Here is a 15,261-nt window from a genome sequence, read left to right on the forward strand (position 1 = left end):
TTCATCCGGTGAACAAGTATCCATGATGGAAATAGGCGGCAGTTAGTATCTACTAGACGGATGGAGACAGCGGAGCGAGGGGCTCGCGCGACCCGCGCTAGCGTTCCTCCCCGCCGCCGCCGGCCGCTGTCGCCCCCCCCCCCCGGTCCACCTCCCTCTGCCCCTCCTCCTCCCCCTCCCCCGGCACTCCTATCGCCCCCCGAGGCGGCGGAGCGCCCCCTGCCCTCCTCCCCGTCTCGGACCTTCTCCTCCTTCATCTCCCTTCGCCGCCGCCGGTAGCGGCCTCCGGCATGCCCGGGTGGCGGCGGCGGCGGACGTTCCTTCCCCGCAAGCCTGGAGGGGGAGTCGGGGCTCCCTCCTGCCCGGTGGCGGTGTTGCTCGGCTGGCGGCGGTGAGGCCCGGTGGCGGAGTTCTGCGGGCCTCGGGTGCCCTCAATGCGGTGGTGTGGCCGTTGGCTGCTGGGCGTCGCGGTGGGCGGCAGGCCAACGACGCCCGCTCGGCCCGGATCTGGGCCCTTTCGGGCCCCATCTGGCCTGGGTGGGCTTACGGTCCGGGGCGCGACGGCATGGCTCCCTGGTGGTGAGACGAGGGGGCCGTGGCTGCGGTGGTGGTGGCTCCGGCGGCCGGCGTGCTGCGGCGTGGCTGCAGGGACTGTCTGGACCCGTTAGGGTCCGGCCAGGCCGGTGGTGGCCTGGCAAGTCCCTATCGCCATGTCCAGTTGGCTCCGCGCGGCGGTGGAGGTTGTTCCCTCCTGTCGGATGTGTTGCGGTTCCCTCTAAGCCCGGTGTCTTCTCGTCCTAGCTCTAGTTCTCCTGTTGGTGGCCTCAGTGAAATGGTGAAAATGGTGCGGTATCCGTGGTGGCACAGGCTGGTGGGCGGCATGTTGGGCGGTGCGCTTCCGATTGTCTGAGGTGGCGGTGGTGGTTTCGGGGCGGGAGAAATCTCTGGCGGCTTGTTCGCCACCGGCGCGGCTGCGCCCGTGGGCGTTGCCGGACCCTCCCGAGAGGCGTCGGTGATACCCCCTTCCCCATTGCCATCCGCGTACCGGGGAAAACCCTAGGACATGTCCGGGCAGCAGCGGCGTCGTCGTCGCATTTCTTCCTGAAGATGTTGCTTGGTACGCGAGGCTTCGGAGTGCTTGGCGGGTTCTTCTCCGGTGGGTGCAACGGGTGTCGGTCATCTTCGCTTAGTTGAGCTGCCCGCATCGGCATTTGTTTCTTTTTTCTTTCTCTCCTTTTTCTTTTGGGCTTGCTTGTGCTGCGGCCCCAGCAAGCTGGTTGTATCGGTTGGACGTTGCTTTATAATCTAAAGCGGGGGGAAACCCTTTCTCTTAACAAGTATCCATGATAGTTGAGTCCAACAAATCCTCTGTCTTCCCTTCCATCCACATATCCCATGACTGAAAAAAAACAAGAACATATCAATATTAATTTGTTTGTCGAACTAAAAACACTTCAAAAATTGGTCCACTTGCATTAAATAGAACTCGGGATAAGCCTTGTGCATACTCACATAGACAGTGAGACTAGGGAAGCCCATGGTTTGACTATAGGAGCTTCTACATATTCCACTGACAACCTCCAACAGTAACACACCAAAGCTGTAGACGTCAATCTTGGTAGAAAAGACACCTTCCATTGCATACTCAGGAGCCATGTAACCGTTGTTGATCAATTATACTAATTATTGAATTGGAGGTTAATTAATCAGAATTAACATTATCTTTCCATTGGATACTCACTATGTTCCCACAACGCGTTGATTATTTGCATTTTGCTAATTATCACCAAAGATCCTCTCCATACCAAAATCTGCAACTTTTGGTTTCATATCCGCATCAAACATTAACAGCTTTGAGATCTTTGTGAACTATAGTTAGGCTTGAATCTTGGTGGGGGTAGAGAATTCCCTAGTGACCCCTTTAATTATATTAAATCCTATCGCCCAATCCAACAATATTTTTCTTGAATCATGTGTAAACAGAAGCAACCATAAGAAAAATAAAACAAGTTTTAGTTGTTTAAGGGAATTATGTTGTGTTTCCGCAATATGTACCAAAAAGGGTAGCGCCCAAGCTCTTGTTAGGTAGATACTCATAATCAACAACTTTTCATCCCGCTCCCCACAACATCTAAGAAGTCGTACCAAGTTTCTATGCTGCAATATGGCAATTAGAATAACTTCATTCTTGAATTCATATGTTCCTTGTTGAGAATCCTTACTTAGCCTCTTGATAGCAACTTCTTGACCCACCCCCCCCCCCCCCCTCCCCGACATTCCCTAGAGTATTTTAAAGGTAAAATGTTGATTTAATTTTGTAACACAAACCACAAAATTCTAATGATTTTTAGAACATATAATAGGGTGTTAGGAAACGGGTTACCTTGTAAACTTTGCCAAAACCTGGCAAAACCTGCCAAAACCTCCTTATCCAATCAGAGAAATTGTTCATCGCTTGGGCAATTTCTTCAAATCTGGCAAATGGAAATTCATGTTCATCGGGAGGGTTTCCTTCCCGAAGTTCATAATAGGTACTCATACCATCGAATGCAAAGTTGCAGAATGCTAGAAGGAGTTGGTTTCATAATATGTGCTGGAGTTTATATTTCAGCCATCCACGTGGGAGTTGGGATGCCACCATCACTGCTGACTAGATAGCTAGTTCTTTTTTCATCATCATTACCCACATCATCTCCCACTAAAAGGAAAAATCCGTAATAGCAAAACACATCGAATGAACGCGGTGGGTGAGATCTTAACATTAAGATACCGATCGGGCCCAGATCATACGGTCCAGCTCCGGCGCGGTTAGATCACATGATTTCAAAGTCGTTGGTCAAACTTATAAATGTACGTACCAACGGAAAAGTGCTTCCTGGTTGAGGAGTACGCCGGACTGGTGGGTGCCCCATACCCGGCAGGCGTCCTGATTGGCACCTCAGGTCTTAGATGTTAGGTTTGGATGCGAGGTCTGTTTGGTATTAGGCCCAGACTATCAGCGCCCCTTCATCAACTGGTTAGGAGTAGCGACAGATGTTGCCTAGACGGTGGCTTTAGTCTTACTGTTGTATGACTTTGTACGATCTCGTGTGAACAATTAATAAAGTGGTTGCATGCATCGTCCAGATGCAGAGGCCGGGGGTCCTCCTTCTTTTCCAAAAAAAAGGAAAAGTGCTTCCATTCTCTGACTGAATTTCCTAACGTCTTAATGTGCAAACTGAATATTTTATTACTCGTCGTGTCACAACTGAAAACATTAAACACTAGAGAAAGGTGTGATAGCTCCTGGGTGCCCCTCTAAACACTATGAATAGTTTCTTTCCCGAGGTAAACACTAATACACTATGAATAGTTTCAAGAAAAACTTAGCAGCATGAACGATCGATGACTACAAATGGAGTGTAACTAACACAGACGTATGCATTTTTTTGTTGAGCTAATCGATGTGTTGTTTGTTATAAAGTGTTATTTTACCGAATATATTTTCTTGTATGGAAGATTGATATAACTGACCTTTCTTCCCTATAGAATTGTAAGAATCAAATCTGAACATGGAGTTCTGAGTTTGACTGTTACATGTTCTGCTTCCCAATCTTTTACCTGCTTTTTATAAATCATGGCCAACAACCGCAGTTGATTCCTTCTCTGGGCACGATGGTTTCTCATTCTGACATGCACTTGCTGTTGAGAAATGTGTCATCTTGTTTATGCTTAATTTATCATCATCCTAGACTAGCAGCTAGCTGCAGAAGAACGCGTGCTCTTCAGTCTTTTTTTTTGAGCCGAAACCCGTAGAACAATCGTTCTACGGTATTATATAAATAAAATGAGCATATGTACAAGTGTAAAAACGAAAAAACATAGGGAGGAGGAGACGACTATCCAATTCCTGCTCTAGCAAAACCCATCATGGTAAATCAGGTATAGTCTAGATTCTGGTCAATCCAACTTGAGAGAAGAGCTTCATATTTATCCTTGATTCCGTACTTGAGTAGCAAAAGGTCCTTTCTCAGCATACTCTTCCATGATTGAATAGAGAAAGGTTTGGAGTTGAAAATCTTTCCATTTCTCTGCATCCAAATATTCCAGCAGCCCATAATAATGATCTCCATGGCAATAGGGGTTGGTAAGGCTTGTGACAATAGCATAATCTCATCATAAACAGAGATGCCCCTGTGTCTGTTACTCAGAATGGAGTCCCATCAGCTAGCTGCAAAATTACAGTCCCAGAACAGGTGCATTGTTGTTTCTTTAGTGCCTGAGCTGCATAGGGCACAATTATATGAGGGCAGATGAAAGGATTTTCTATGGAGGAGATTTCTTGTATTTGCCCTGTCATGCATAAGTAACCAGAAGAAGATATTGTATATGAGCATGGCAACATTTTTCCAAATTTTTGGAAAGAGCGGTGGAGCCAAATCTCCTTGGATCAGTATCTTGTACATCTTAATTGAAGAGTAATCATGTCCCCAAGGATATACCCATCTATCAATGCTATCAGTCCTCTGAATGTTCTGTGTACTATTCTGTAGCTCCAGGAGTTGCTGATATGCTTGTGTAGATAATGGTGTGTGAAAGAAATCTAGTGTGTTGGCATTCTGCAGATACTCTTGCATTGTTAAGCTGTTGTTGCTGGAGAAAGAATACAGTTCTGGGTACTTTTGCCATACATCCAAGGCCCCAGTTATCTTCCCAAAACAAAATGTTGTTGCCTTATCCAACTACTCCTTTAGTGCAATTCTTGTATTGTGGTAACAGTTTGACAATGCTTCTCCACCAGAAGGAACACACTGATCTGGAGGTGATAGTCCCTTGGGGGTAGTAGGAGTCCCAAATCAAGTTTACCCAGGGTAGATCATGGTGATGGAGAAACTTATGCAGATGTTTCATGAGAAGGCTTTTGTTGTGAGTAGCAATGTCAAGAATTGCTAGCCCTCCTTGATCCTTTGGTTAACATACCTTGTCCCAGGAAATCAAAGATGTACCTCTGTCTTCCATACCATACTTTCTCCAAAAGCAATGCCTCAGAAATTTGTTGATCTGCTCCACAATTCCAGCAGGTAACAAGAGTGTACTCATAAAGAAGGTACGCATGCTTGTGAAGACAGACTTAATAAAAGTGAGTTTATCTACCTATGAGAGCATAGTTGAGCAACCAGATAATCTTCTATCAATTCTTTTGATGACAGGTGCAAAATCTTCCATTCTAGGCTTGACCAGAGTGAGAGGGAGTCCGAAGTATGTGAATGGGAAGGCACCAATGGAACATCCCAAAGAGGTGGCCAAGATTTCCATTTTGGCAGGGGAAGTATTGATTGGAACAATTGCAGACTTCTCATAATTGATCCTTAGCCCTGTATGTAGGCAAAAGTGCAAAAGAAGGTTCTTTAGCTGCTCCAGTTGAACTGAACATGCTGGCATTATAAGGACAGTATCATCTGCATATTCTATGACTGGGAAATCAGGACACAGATGGTGCTCCAAGGGTCTTTGGACAAGGTTGTTTAGCATAGCTTCATTCATAATTGACTATAGCAGGTCAGTTGCCAGAAAAAAGAGCAAAGAAGACAAAGGGTCACCTTGCCTAACTCCTCTTTTGCACAAGAACTGTTTCCCTGGGACACCATTCAGGAGGACAGAGGAGTAACCAGAGGTGAAAATCATATCCATCCACATTATCCATTTGGGTCCAAAACCTCTGGCAATAAGAATTTTCTTGATTGTTTGATGCTCAATGAGATCAAAAGCTTTTTGAAAGTCCAATTTCAATACAATGATCTCCTTGTCTGAAGAATTACAAATATTGATGTACTCATAGGCCCAAGCCAAGCAGTCCTGAATAGATCTCTTTTTGATAAAACCATACTGATTTTTATGGACCAGCTTGAGGATAACTTTTTGCAACCTGTTGGCCAGCAACTTGGTTATGACTTTAATAGAGCAGTTGAGCAATGAGATTGGACTAAAGTCATTTGCTGTTGCAGGAGCATCTATCTTGGGAATGAGAGTGATGAAAGAGGAATTTATGCTTTGTTTATCTTGCCATGAAAAAATCCTCAATGAGAGCGTAGAAGTCAGGTGCAATAATGTCCCAGCAGAATTTCACAAAATCAGTGTTAAACCCATCAGGTCCAGGTGCTTTATCAGATGGAAGTTCTTTAACCACAACATCAATTTCTTCTTTGGAAAAAGGTTCTTCTAGTCCAGATAAGTTGGAATATCTCTCAATTAAACCTTCCAAATTCAACATATTGAAAGTTGGAACAGAGGTACTAAGTCTCTCCTTGAAAGATTTGAGAAGTATGTTTGCTTTAGAGTTATGATCTGTGTGAACATTGCCAGAATCATCTTTCAAACTGTCAATATGATTGACTCTATATTTGAGAGTGGATTTTTCCTAGAAGTAATTTGAATTTGCTTCTCCAAATTTGACCCACGTGATGGTTGCTCTTTGTTGCCAATAGATCTTTTGCAAGTTAAGCAGCTGTAACAAGTGTTCCTTCAGAAAAACCCTACCATTCCATTCAACATCTGAAAGTGGCCTGAACTCTTCAATACTGTCCAAAAGCAAAATCTCAGTATTTGTATGCTCAATGGAGTTGGAAAGATGTGAGATAGATTTGGCCCACTGCTTCAAACATTTGTTAGCCTCTTAAATTTGGCAGTGATTCTCTTGGCACTATCTGTGATGGGAAGGTCCTGTTCCTAATTTGCTTTAACAATGTCTTTGAAACCTGGGATTTGCATCCAAAAGTTCTCAAATCTGAAGATTTTTGCTTTTGGAATGTGAGTTCCAATTTTAACCAGGCATGGTGTATGATTTGAAACAGGTTTAGCTAGTGGGAGAACCATAGTATTGGGGAAGTGTGTTGTCCAAGCCTCATAAGTAAAGACCCAATCTAATTTCTACACCAAAGGGGCCACCTGCATGTTACTCCAAGTGAAAGACCTCCCTTTTAGTGGGATTTCCACAAGAGCCATGGAGCTGATAGCATCATTAACTTCAACATATCAGCAAAATTACCTCCCTCTCTGTTTCTGTTTTCAGGATATCTTATATAGTTAAACTCCCCCATAATGATCCATTTTGTGTCATCAGGCATTTGAATATCTTTAAACCACTCAAGAAGAAGATGGTTCTCTTCCCCCTGGCATGGCCCATAGATGTTTGTTAAAATCCAAGAGTCACCTGAAAGCTTTGATCTCAATCTGATGGAGAGTGAGAAGTTGTTTGAGAAAAGTATTTCTCCCTCGAACAGAGTGTCATTCCAGGCAGTGAGCAGGCCCCCAGAAGCCCCTACTAAAGGTAAATAATCAAACTTGTTTATTCTTTTTGGGCAAAAGTTTATGATGTATCTGTTGTCAAAGTGTTCTCTCTTAGTTTATTGTAGACAAATAATATCTGCATTCGCTTCAAAAAATTTATTTCTCAAAGCAAGCCACTTCTTTGTGTCATTAATTCCTCTGATATTCCAGCTGAGAATATTCCAGTCTCTATTCATGGGGTGTATAAAACATAAACTGGACTTGTAGCTGCTCTTCAGTCTTCAGATAAGTCAGCATGCTTATCTGAATTCAATACGTCGTCACGCCCTAATTTTTTCCGACACTGTGCCATATTATCATAAAGCCTTTTCTTCAAGAAAATACAAAGTTCCATTCTAAGATTGAGGAAGGTACATCAGCACTTACTCAACTCATTGGGATCTGTCGATGGTTATATTCTTGGTTAAAGATCATACTTACTACTAAATTGACAAAGTAAGCAAGGCCAACCAAAAAAGGAATAAAAATATTGGAAGATAAAGACCTCGAACGAAAGTATGCATGGCCTTTTTGTTTCTTAAAGAAAAAAGTTTTTAATTATATATATGACTTACCACAATTTTTTATTGCCCTAGTATCTACGTAAGATTAAGACTGTTGATGCAGTTTTGAATATCGACTCCAATTTCTCTATTTATGTGATTCGTTGTATAAAGTTAGCAGGGCGGTTGGGAGGTGAAAGTGTGGTGCTTTTTCCATTCTCCCAGATAAACATGACCGTTCACATGGATGGTATGTCATCTGGGTTTTCTTGGACACACATGAGTCACACATGAATGCAAAGCAAAACTTCGCCTGGTGAACAAGTATCCATGATAGATGAGTCGGCCAATTCTCCTTTTCTTCCGTCCACATATACCTTGTCTGGGACAATCAATAACATGATAGCTATGGTTTTTTGATTAAATTACCAAAAGGAAAATTTTGTTGAAATCTTGATATTATTATAAATTGAAAGTTAAGAGAAACCTTGTGTGAACTAACATAAATTGAGAGGCTAGGAACACTCAAGGTTTGATTGTTGGAGTTTCTCCTTATACCAGTTACGATCTCTAGTAGTAAGACGCCAAAGCTGTAGACATCAGACTTAGTAGAGAAGACGCCTTCTTTTCCATTCTCAGGGGCCATATAGACACTAGTTGAAAATTCATATATAAAGAGTTAGCGAATAGAGTTAAATTTGTATCATGAGCTAGTTGTTCACGAGGTTACTCATTATATTCCACAACTCGTTGGGTATTTGCATTTTACGGGTTTCATCAAAGGTTCTCGTATCGAAATCAGCTATCTTGGGCTTCATATTTGCGCCTAACAAAATATTTCCGGCTTTGAGATCCCTATCAGTTATGGCCAACCTTGAATCTTTGTGAAGATACAAAAGTCGCCTTGCAACCACTTTGATTATACTAAACCATTTTAGCCAATCAAGTAACATATTTTTTATATACAAAAACGAATATAAGCAAAAAAAAATTTGAGTTTCTTCAAAAACCATGGTGTGTTATAAGAATATGTACCCAAAAAAATATCATACAAGCTCTTGTTAGGCATATAACTCATATATCAAGAGTTTCCTCCCCACAACACCCAACAAGTCGAACCAGGTTTCTATGTTGCAAATTGGCAAGTACAATTACTTCATTCCTATATTCTATTGTGGCTTGTTGAGATTCTGCACTTAGTCTCTTCCCGGCAACTTCTTGACTACCTAGTATTCCGTATAAGAACACAATGGTACTAATATTTGAGTTTATTAAATGAACAGATTATTTCGCCCTATATAGAAGAAACTAAATTTGTTTACATTGGATGATTTCAAGCCTACCCAATCCTGCATGTTTCGGAGAAATTGCGGGTTACAAAGGCTGAAAGGAAATTTCCTCTAATATAACAAACATGAATTCTTGACCGAGGGATGATTTTTATCCAACATACACATGTCATCCAATATAACCTTTTTGTGCTTTCTCCATTTTATGTTCTTGCCTGCTCCCGCATTGTTAGTAATTTCCCCTCAAATTAGTATACAACAGACAATTTTGTTGATAAAGGGTGGATTTTAATGACACAAAATGAAGTATCAAGGGGATACAAATACAATGAGCACACACACCCAACCTCTTCATAATTAAGATGCACACAATCAACACTAATGTAAACACACAAAATCACGCCGGAAAAGAGCAATGTCATAAAATACCGAAGCTCTGCCGACGCAAAGGAGAAAGAGCAGGGAAAAAACTCTAAAGCGGTCAAAACAACGATTGACGAATTAGAACAACGACCGTCTTTACCAACCCTATTTTGAAATCATCAAGACAACGAGAAAGGTTCTCAACTAGCAATGCCTCTAGGAAGGGCATAACTATCAAGCGTTATTGTCGCCGGATCCAACCACCAAAGGTCAAATCATGGGTTTTCACCCTGAAGATAAGGTTCGAGCAGATCCAACTGATGCCTTCAACAAGGAAATGACGAAAAAAACAACGACATTGCCATGTTTAACCAATTAGGGCCAGACCTTGGGTTTTTACCTGGGAGCTCTAGACCGGTTACTCAAGAAGCACCGCCAAAACCGAAGTCATCATGTGTTATCGCCACCTTTTTCTGCGGTACCAGCAGCTACATGCATAGCATGACCCTAACATGAGGTGCCAAGCAAGTGAAGACCATGCCCGCATAAGAAGGCAATCAAACTGCAACAAGTTCTAGTTGCCACCAAAGCTCCGAAATGACGAAGGTCGTCATCGCACACACGACAAAAGATGGCAATGAAGGAAGGTCATCGGCACCATCAAAATTCCAAGTGGGGACACTCGGACAGTCCCACACTATCCTCATGCTCTACTGCCCCATCTGTGGTGGCAGAATTGGTTGGCAAAGCATACTTATCAATGCAGTCAAATCTGAAGGTCGAAGACTCCAGCCTGTTGCGACAACTGCCTAGCAGCATAGGACAATGACACCATCTTGCGCCCAAGAGGAGGACCGCCTCATTGGGATGCAGAAGGTTGTCGTTTCCGCCTGCGTACATGCAGATGGGATTGAGGCCACTGGTGCCTCACCACTGAATATATAGGATAATAGTGTTTGATCTCCGGAAGGGTTCCGGAATTCACAGGAAGGGGTTCCGGATGTTTCTCGAAATGTTTGGGTACAAGAACACTTTATTTGGGCTAAAGGGGAGTGTAGATGTCAAAACCGGCGGATCTCGGGTAGGGGGTCCCGAACTGTGCGTCTAAGGCGGATGGTAACAGGAGGCGGGGGACACGATGTTTACCCAGGTTCGGGCCCTCTCGATGGAGGTAATACCCTACTTCCTGCCTTATTGATCTTGATGATATGAGTATTACAAGAGTTGATCTACCATGAGATCGTAGAGGCTAAACCCTAGAAGCTAGCCTATGGTATGATTGTTGTTGTCCTACGGACTAAACCCTCCGGTTTATATAGACAGCGGAGGGGGCTAGGGTTACACAGAGTCGGTTACAAGGGAGGAGATCTACATATCCGTATTGCCAAGCTTGCCTTCCACGCCAAGGAGAGTCCCATCCGGACATGGGACGAAGTCTTCAATCTTGTATCTTCATAGTCCAACAGTCCGGCCAAAGGATATAGTCCGGCTGTCCAAGGACCCCCTAATCCAGGACTCCCTCAGTAGCCCCTGAACCAGGCTTCAATGACGATGAGTCCGGTGCGCAGATTGTCTTCGACATTGCAAGGTGGGTTCTTCTCCAAATTCTGAATACCTGTTGAGTAGTGTCCGGCTCTGCAAAACAATTTCCACATACCATCGTAGAGAGAATAACATTTCCACAAATCTAATCTGCTGACGCATTTTGCAGCATGACATCACACCACGGCCCGGTCATTATTCGAACCGTTTTTCACAACCAGCCACTGCACATATTGCGAGGCAGTTTCCTTGGCACGTCTTGTCGAAGCAGAGATCGTGTCCCCTTATCACGGGATTCTCATCAATATGGGTGTGGGTAACCCAACCGCGCCATCAATTACGGTGCTTGGGGAATAAGCAATTTTACCAGGTAGGTGGGGAGGCACATAGCTTCTTCCGTCCTTATAAAGGGACAAGGATTCACCCTTTTCACGCACGCCTTCTTCCTCCTTGCTCATCCATTCTTGCGCACTCGAGCTCCAGCGCCCAAGTTCGTGTTTTTCTCCTCAAACCACTCCAAGTATGTCCGGAGCGGGAGGCAAGTGGATGGTCTCCTCCGTTACGGAGGAGAACATCACAAAGCTGCGGGGAGCCGGATACCTGGCCAGACGCGGGGCAGATCATCCTACTCTAGAACCCCATGAGAGGGTGGTTTTCCTTACCCACTTCATCCGCGGACTGGGATTTCCCCTCCACTCGTTTGTCCACGGGCTCATGTTCTACTACGGGCTGGATTTTCATGATCTGGCCCCCAATTTCATCCTCAACATCTCGGCGTTTATCGTCGTGTGCGAGGCCTTCCTCCGCATCAAGCCCCACTTCGGCCTGTGGCTGAAGACCTTCAATGTTAAACCAAAGGTGGTGGTTGGCCAGCAAGTGGAGTGCGGAGGTGCCATGGTGGGCAAAATGCCCAACGTCACCTGGGTCGAAGGCTCCTATGTGGAGACCATAAAGGGGTGGCAATCGGGATGGTTCTACATCACCGAGCCGCGCGAGACCAACTTGGCGGCGGCCCCCTATTTTGATCCGGAATCCCCATGCGGCTCACCTCCTGGAAAGAGAAGGGCCTGTCCTGGGGTTCCCCGGTAGAGGTGACCGGACTCCAGACATGCATCAAGAACATGATGAGCAAGAAAATCAAGCTCGTCAACGTGGTCCAAGTCATGCTCTTCCGCCAGATCCTCCCGTGTCAAAGGCGGGCGTTCAATTTGTGGGAGTTCGACCCGGCAAAGCACCAGACGCTGCGAGAGCTCTTCGACACGACGCACAAGGACGTCTGGAAGGTGCTCTTTCAAGGGCGCCGAGGTACCTCCTCCCCTTACCGAGGACCGCGGACTCAGCGCAAAGCGCCCTGCCAATCCGGTGAGTCGTTGATATCTCGTAAGATGTTCATTTTCCCCAGCTTAACGATGTGCGGGGTATAAGCTTCCACACTATTTAACATGACTAGGTAGAGACAGCGGAGCAGATCGATTGTCCAGCCCCCCTGCACGAAGATCCAGCAGATGCTCTCCTAACGGAGATGCTGGTTCCGGTGCCTTATGAGGTGCCGGCGAAGAAGGCCAAGAAAAAGGCCATGGGGACCAGAAAGGGTCCCCGGCGCAAGGTTATATCGGACTCATCGTCCGAAAACACCGAGACACAATCCTCCCACGAAAACGAGGAGGAGGAAGAGGAAAGTTCTCCCTCCCCCTGCCGGGGGGGGGGGACAAGAAAAGGAAGGCCGCCCCATCTGGGGAGGCCGAAGGGTCCAAGAAGGGAAGGACTCTCCTTCCGGACTGCTCCACGACGGCCGCCTATAGCGACGACGAGTGGTTTCTCAGGGACAAGCCCCTGGCGAAGTCGTAAGTATCCGGATACCATAATAATTCTTGGTATGTTTTATTGAACTGCTTCTCATAACGCCAAACATGATTATGCAGTCCGTCCTGAGCCCATATCGGCGTATCCTCACCGGATGGTTCTTTGGACCCGTCGGATCTGAACAGCGACCTTCCGGATGCTGGGCGCAAGGGGAGCAAGACTCCCATGGGATCTGATGATGGGGGCAGCAAATTCGGCCCCCAGCCGAATACTGCGCCGGAACCTCGAGTGGTTCCGGACTCTGTCAGGCAACCCCTCGCTAAGAGGGGCAAGCCGCCTGTGCCGATGGCCTCTGTCCATCCAGAGACATCAAACAACTTGCTGGAAGCACTTCGCGGCGCTTCCATCGACGGAGAACACCATACTATCATGAGTGCGGTGGTCAAGAAGGTTCAGTCCGCCAAAAGTGGACTGACTGAAGCCTGTGCCAGCCTCCTAACAGGCTTTGAGGTAAGTAATCACATTATAAGAAAATATTATGTCATAGACAGTAGCCCCTGATGCTCTGTTTGGCGTTCGCTAAGAAAATCCGAATAGAGGATCAAATAATAATCGCAGGAGTCTAATCATAATATGTCTATGTGCATATGCAGGCTTCACTGCTGGCCGCTGCCGCACGTACTGCGGAGGTCGCCGCACTGAAGCGGGACCTTGAGCGGTCCAAGGAAGAGCTCGGCCTTGCCAAAAGGCAGCTCGAAGAGAACAAAGGTAAGTTATACCCCGTCTATATATTAAAAAAAATTGGTTTTAGAATAATAGGATCGTCATGAATTTTGCTAGGGGCCACGACCGAAGTGGCAACCCTGCACAAGGCATTATCCGAGGCCAGAGACAAAGCGGCCAAGGAGCGCATTGAGCCAGAAAAGCAAGAGGCCCGGGTGGGCGAGGTGCAGCAAGAGCTCCAGGCTCTCGTCAAAAAACACGAGTCCTTGGAGCTTGACTCTAAGACGCGAGAGGTCGAGCTTGCGAAGGCCCTCGAAAGCGCACAACATGCCAAGGCCGAAGTCCAAAAGGCCCTCCAGGAAATTGAGGCGGTTAAGAAGATAGTGGCGGGTAAGGCATTCATTATGCAAAGCAAGCATGTGAAAGAAACTTTCCTTTTACTTACCCGAGTTCGGTGCTCTCCAGGAGCGTTCGCAGATTTACCCCGCAGTGTGTCAGATGCCGCGGAGTTCTACCGGGACGAGGAGGGGAGCTCGACGGAGAAGTTGTTCCGGTCTCAGTATACTAGGACCGAACACCCCACGCCCTTGAGCGACCAGCTGAAGCAACTGGTCGAGCTCCACAAGGCGGCCGAACAGGCCATGAAGGGTCTTATAGTCCGGATGTGCCCTGGCGATCCCCTGCCTGATAGCTACTTCGGCCTGGTGAGGCAACTTGTGAATACCTGCCCACGGCTTGAAGTCATAAAGCGGTCTGTCTGCATCGAGGGTGCGCGCAGGGCTTTTGCCCGGGCAAAGGTGCACTGGGCGAAGCTGGACGCCGAGAAGCTGGTGAAGGAGGGGCCACCGGAGGGCAAGGAGCATCGTCACCCCGAAATGTATTATCACAGTGTCCTGAAGGGTTCTCGCCTTGTGGCGGAGGAATGTGCTAAGGATGTAATATTCGAATGAATGTACTCATATGATCCTGTAATATGAAACGAGTTCATTTGCGCTATGCAACGCTTGTGAATTTAAAATATTACCTTCTGTGCGGCCGTTTATAAAATCTGAGAGTTGGCCAGTCGTCGACTTGTGCCCCCATGTAACTAGTACTGAGGTGTTCGGGATAAACCTGAGCACTCTTTATCCCAATTTTGGGTCCTTCGAGGGAGGTGTTCAGCGCAACGAACCAGGCAATCGGACTATAAGGCTTTATCACTCTCACTTAGCCATAGAAGTCTACAATTTTAAATTTTGGCGAAGCCCCTAGTATTCGGAAGGCCGAATTTGGGGCGCTATATACGCCTAAGTCGGGCAAGGCCGACTCCTCGCCCGAAGCGGGAAAAGTCTTTAAGGACTTGAGACCTCTCGAACAGCGACCAGCTCTCGCCTTATCATGACAGTCGGTTTTCGGCTTTCTCTACTGAGGTGCTCGTCCGGAAGAACAGGGACACAATCGCAGTAGTTCTCCCAGCGCTACCTTAGCCGATATTGCGGAACGTAAGGTACCAAAACATGGGAGCCGGGCAAACCCAACTATTGACCCAAGACATGATTCGGAGCTGATGCATATAATGCTATAAGTTCGGGGTGCCGCACTGTCGAAAGTGTTCGGACTTCTCACGCCGTATTATGGGGTATACTGAAGCCCCTGGCGTACTAGTCGATACCAGAATGTACGGGTGCAATTAGTCGTAAATAAACAGACAAGGAAAAAGGGAAGGGTAATGCAATAATAGACTAATGCTATGC

The 15,261-nt window shown here is 46.1% G+C and overlaps 1 protein-coding gene across 1 annotated transcript; it reads right to left on the reverse strand.

Moving 5' to 3' along the window:
• Positions 1–1,330: 1,330 nt before the first annotated feature.
• LOC123125385 (putative cysteine-rich receptor-like protein kinase 32) lies at positions 1,331–2,452 on the reverse strand. The gene is made up of 4 exons (XM_044545890.1): positions 2,384–2,452; positions 2,146–2,280; positions 1,513–1,578; positions 1,331–1,399 (listed from the first exon to the last, which is right to left on the reverse strand). Exons 1-4 carry the CDS (start codon positions 2,450–2,452, stop codon positions 1,331–1,333), a joined length of 339 nt encoding a protein of 112 aa, XP_044401825.1.
• Positions 2,453–15,261: the final 12,809 nt, after the last annotated feature.

The sequence above is a fragment of the Triticum aestivum genome, chromosome 5D (assembly GCF_018294505.1).
Source record: "Triticum aestivum cultivar Chinese Spring chromosome 5D, IWGSC CS RefSeq v2.1, whole genome shotgun sequence".
Taxonomy (NCBI): domain Eukaryota; kingdom Viridiplantae; phylum Streptophyta; class Magnoliopsida; order Poales; family Poaceae; genus Triticum; species Triticum aestivum.

What these genes read in the sequence shown, in the direction of transcription:
- LOC123125385 (XM_044545890.1), bottom strand. Translation starts at nt 2,452, where the DNA reads ATGAACAATTTCTCTGATTGGATAAGGAGGTTTTGGCAGGTTTTGCCA. An exon ending in TATTGCAGCATAGAAACTTG is followed by an intron (nt 1,579 to 2,145) that starts GTACGACTTCTT and finishes TTACTGTTGGAG; the next exon opens with GTTGTCAGTGGAATATGTAG. An exon ending in TCCCTAGTCTCACTGTCTAT is followed by an intron (nt 1,400 to 1,512) that starts GTGAGTATGCAC and finishes GTTTTTTTTCAG; the next exon opens with TCATGGGATATGTGGATGGA.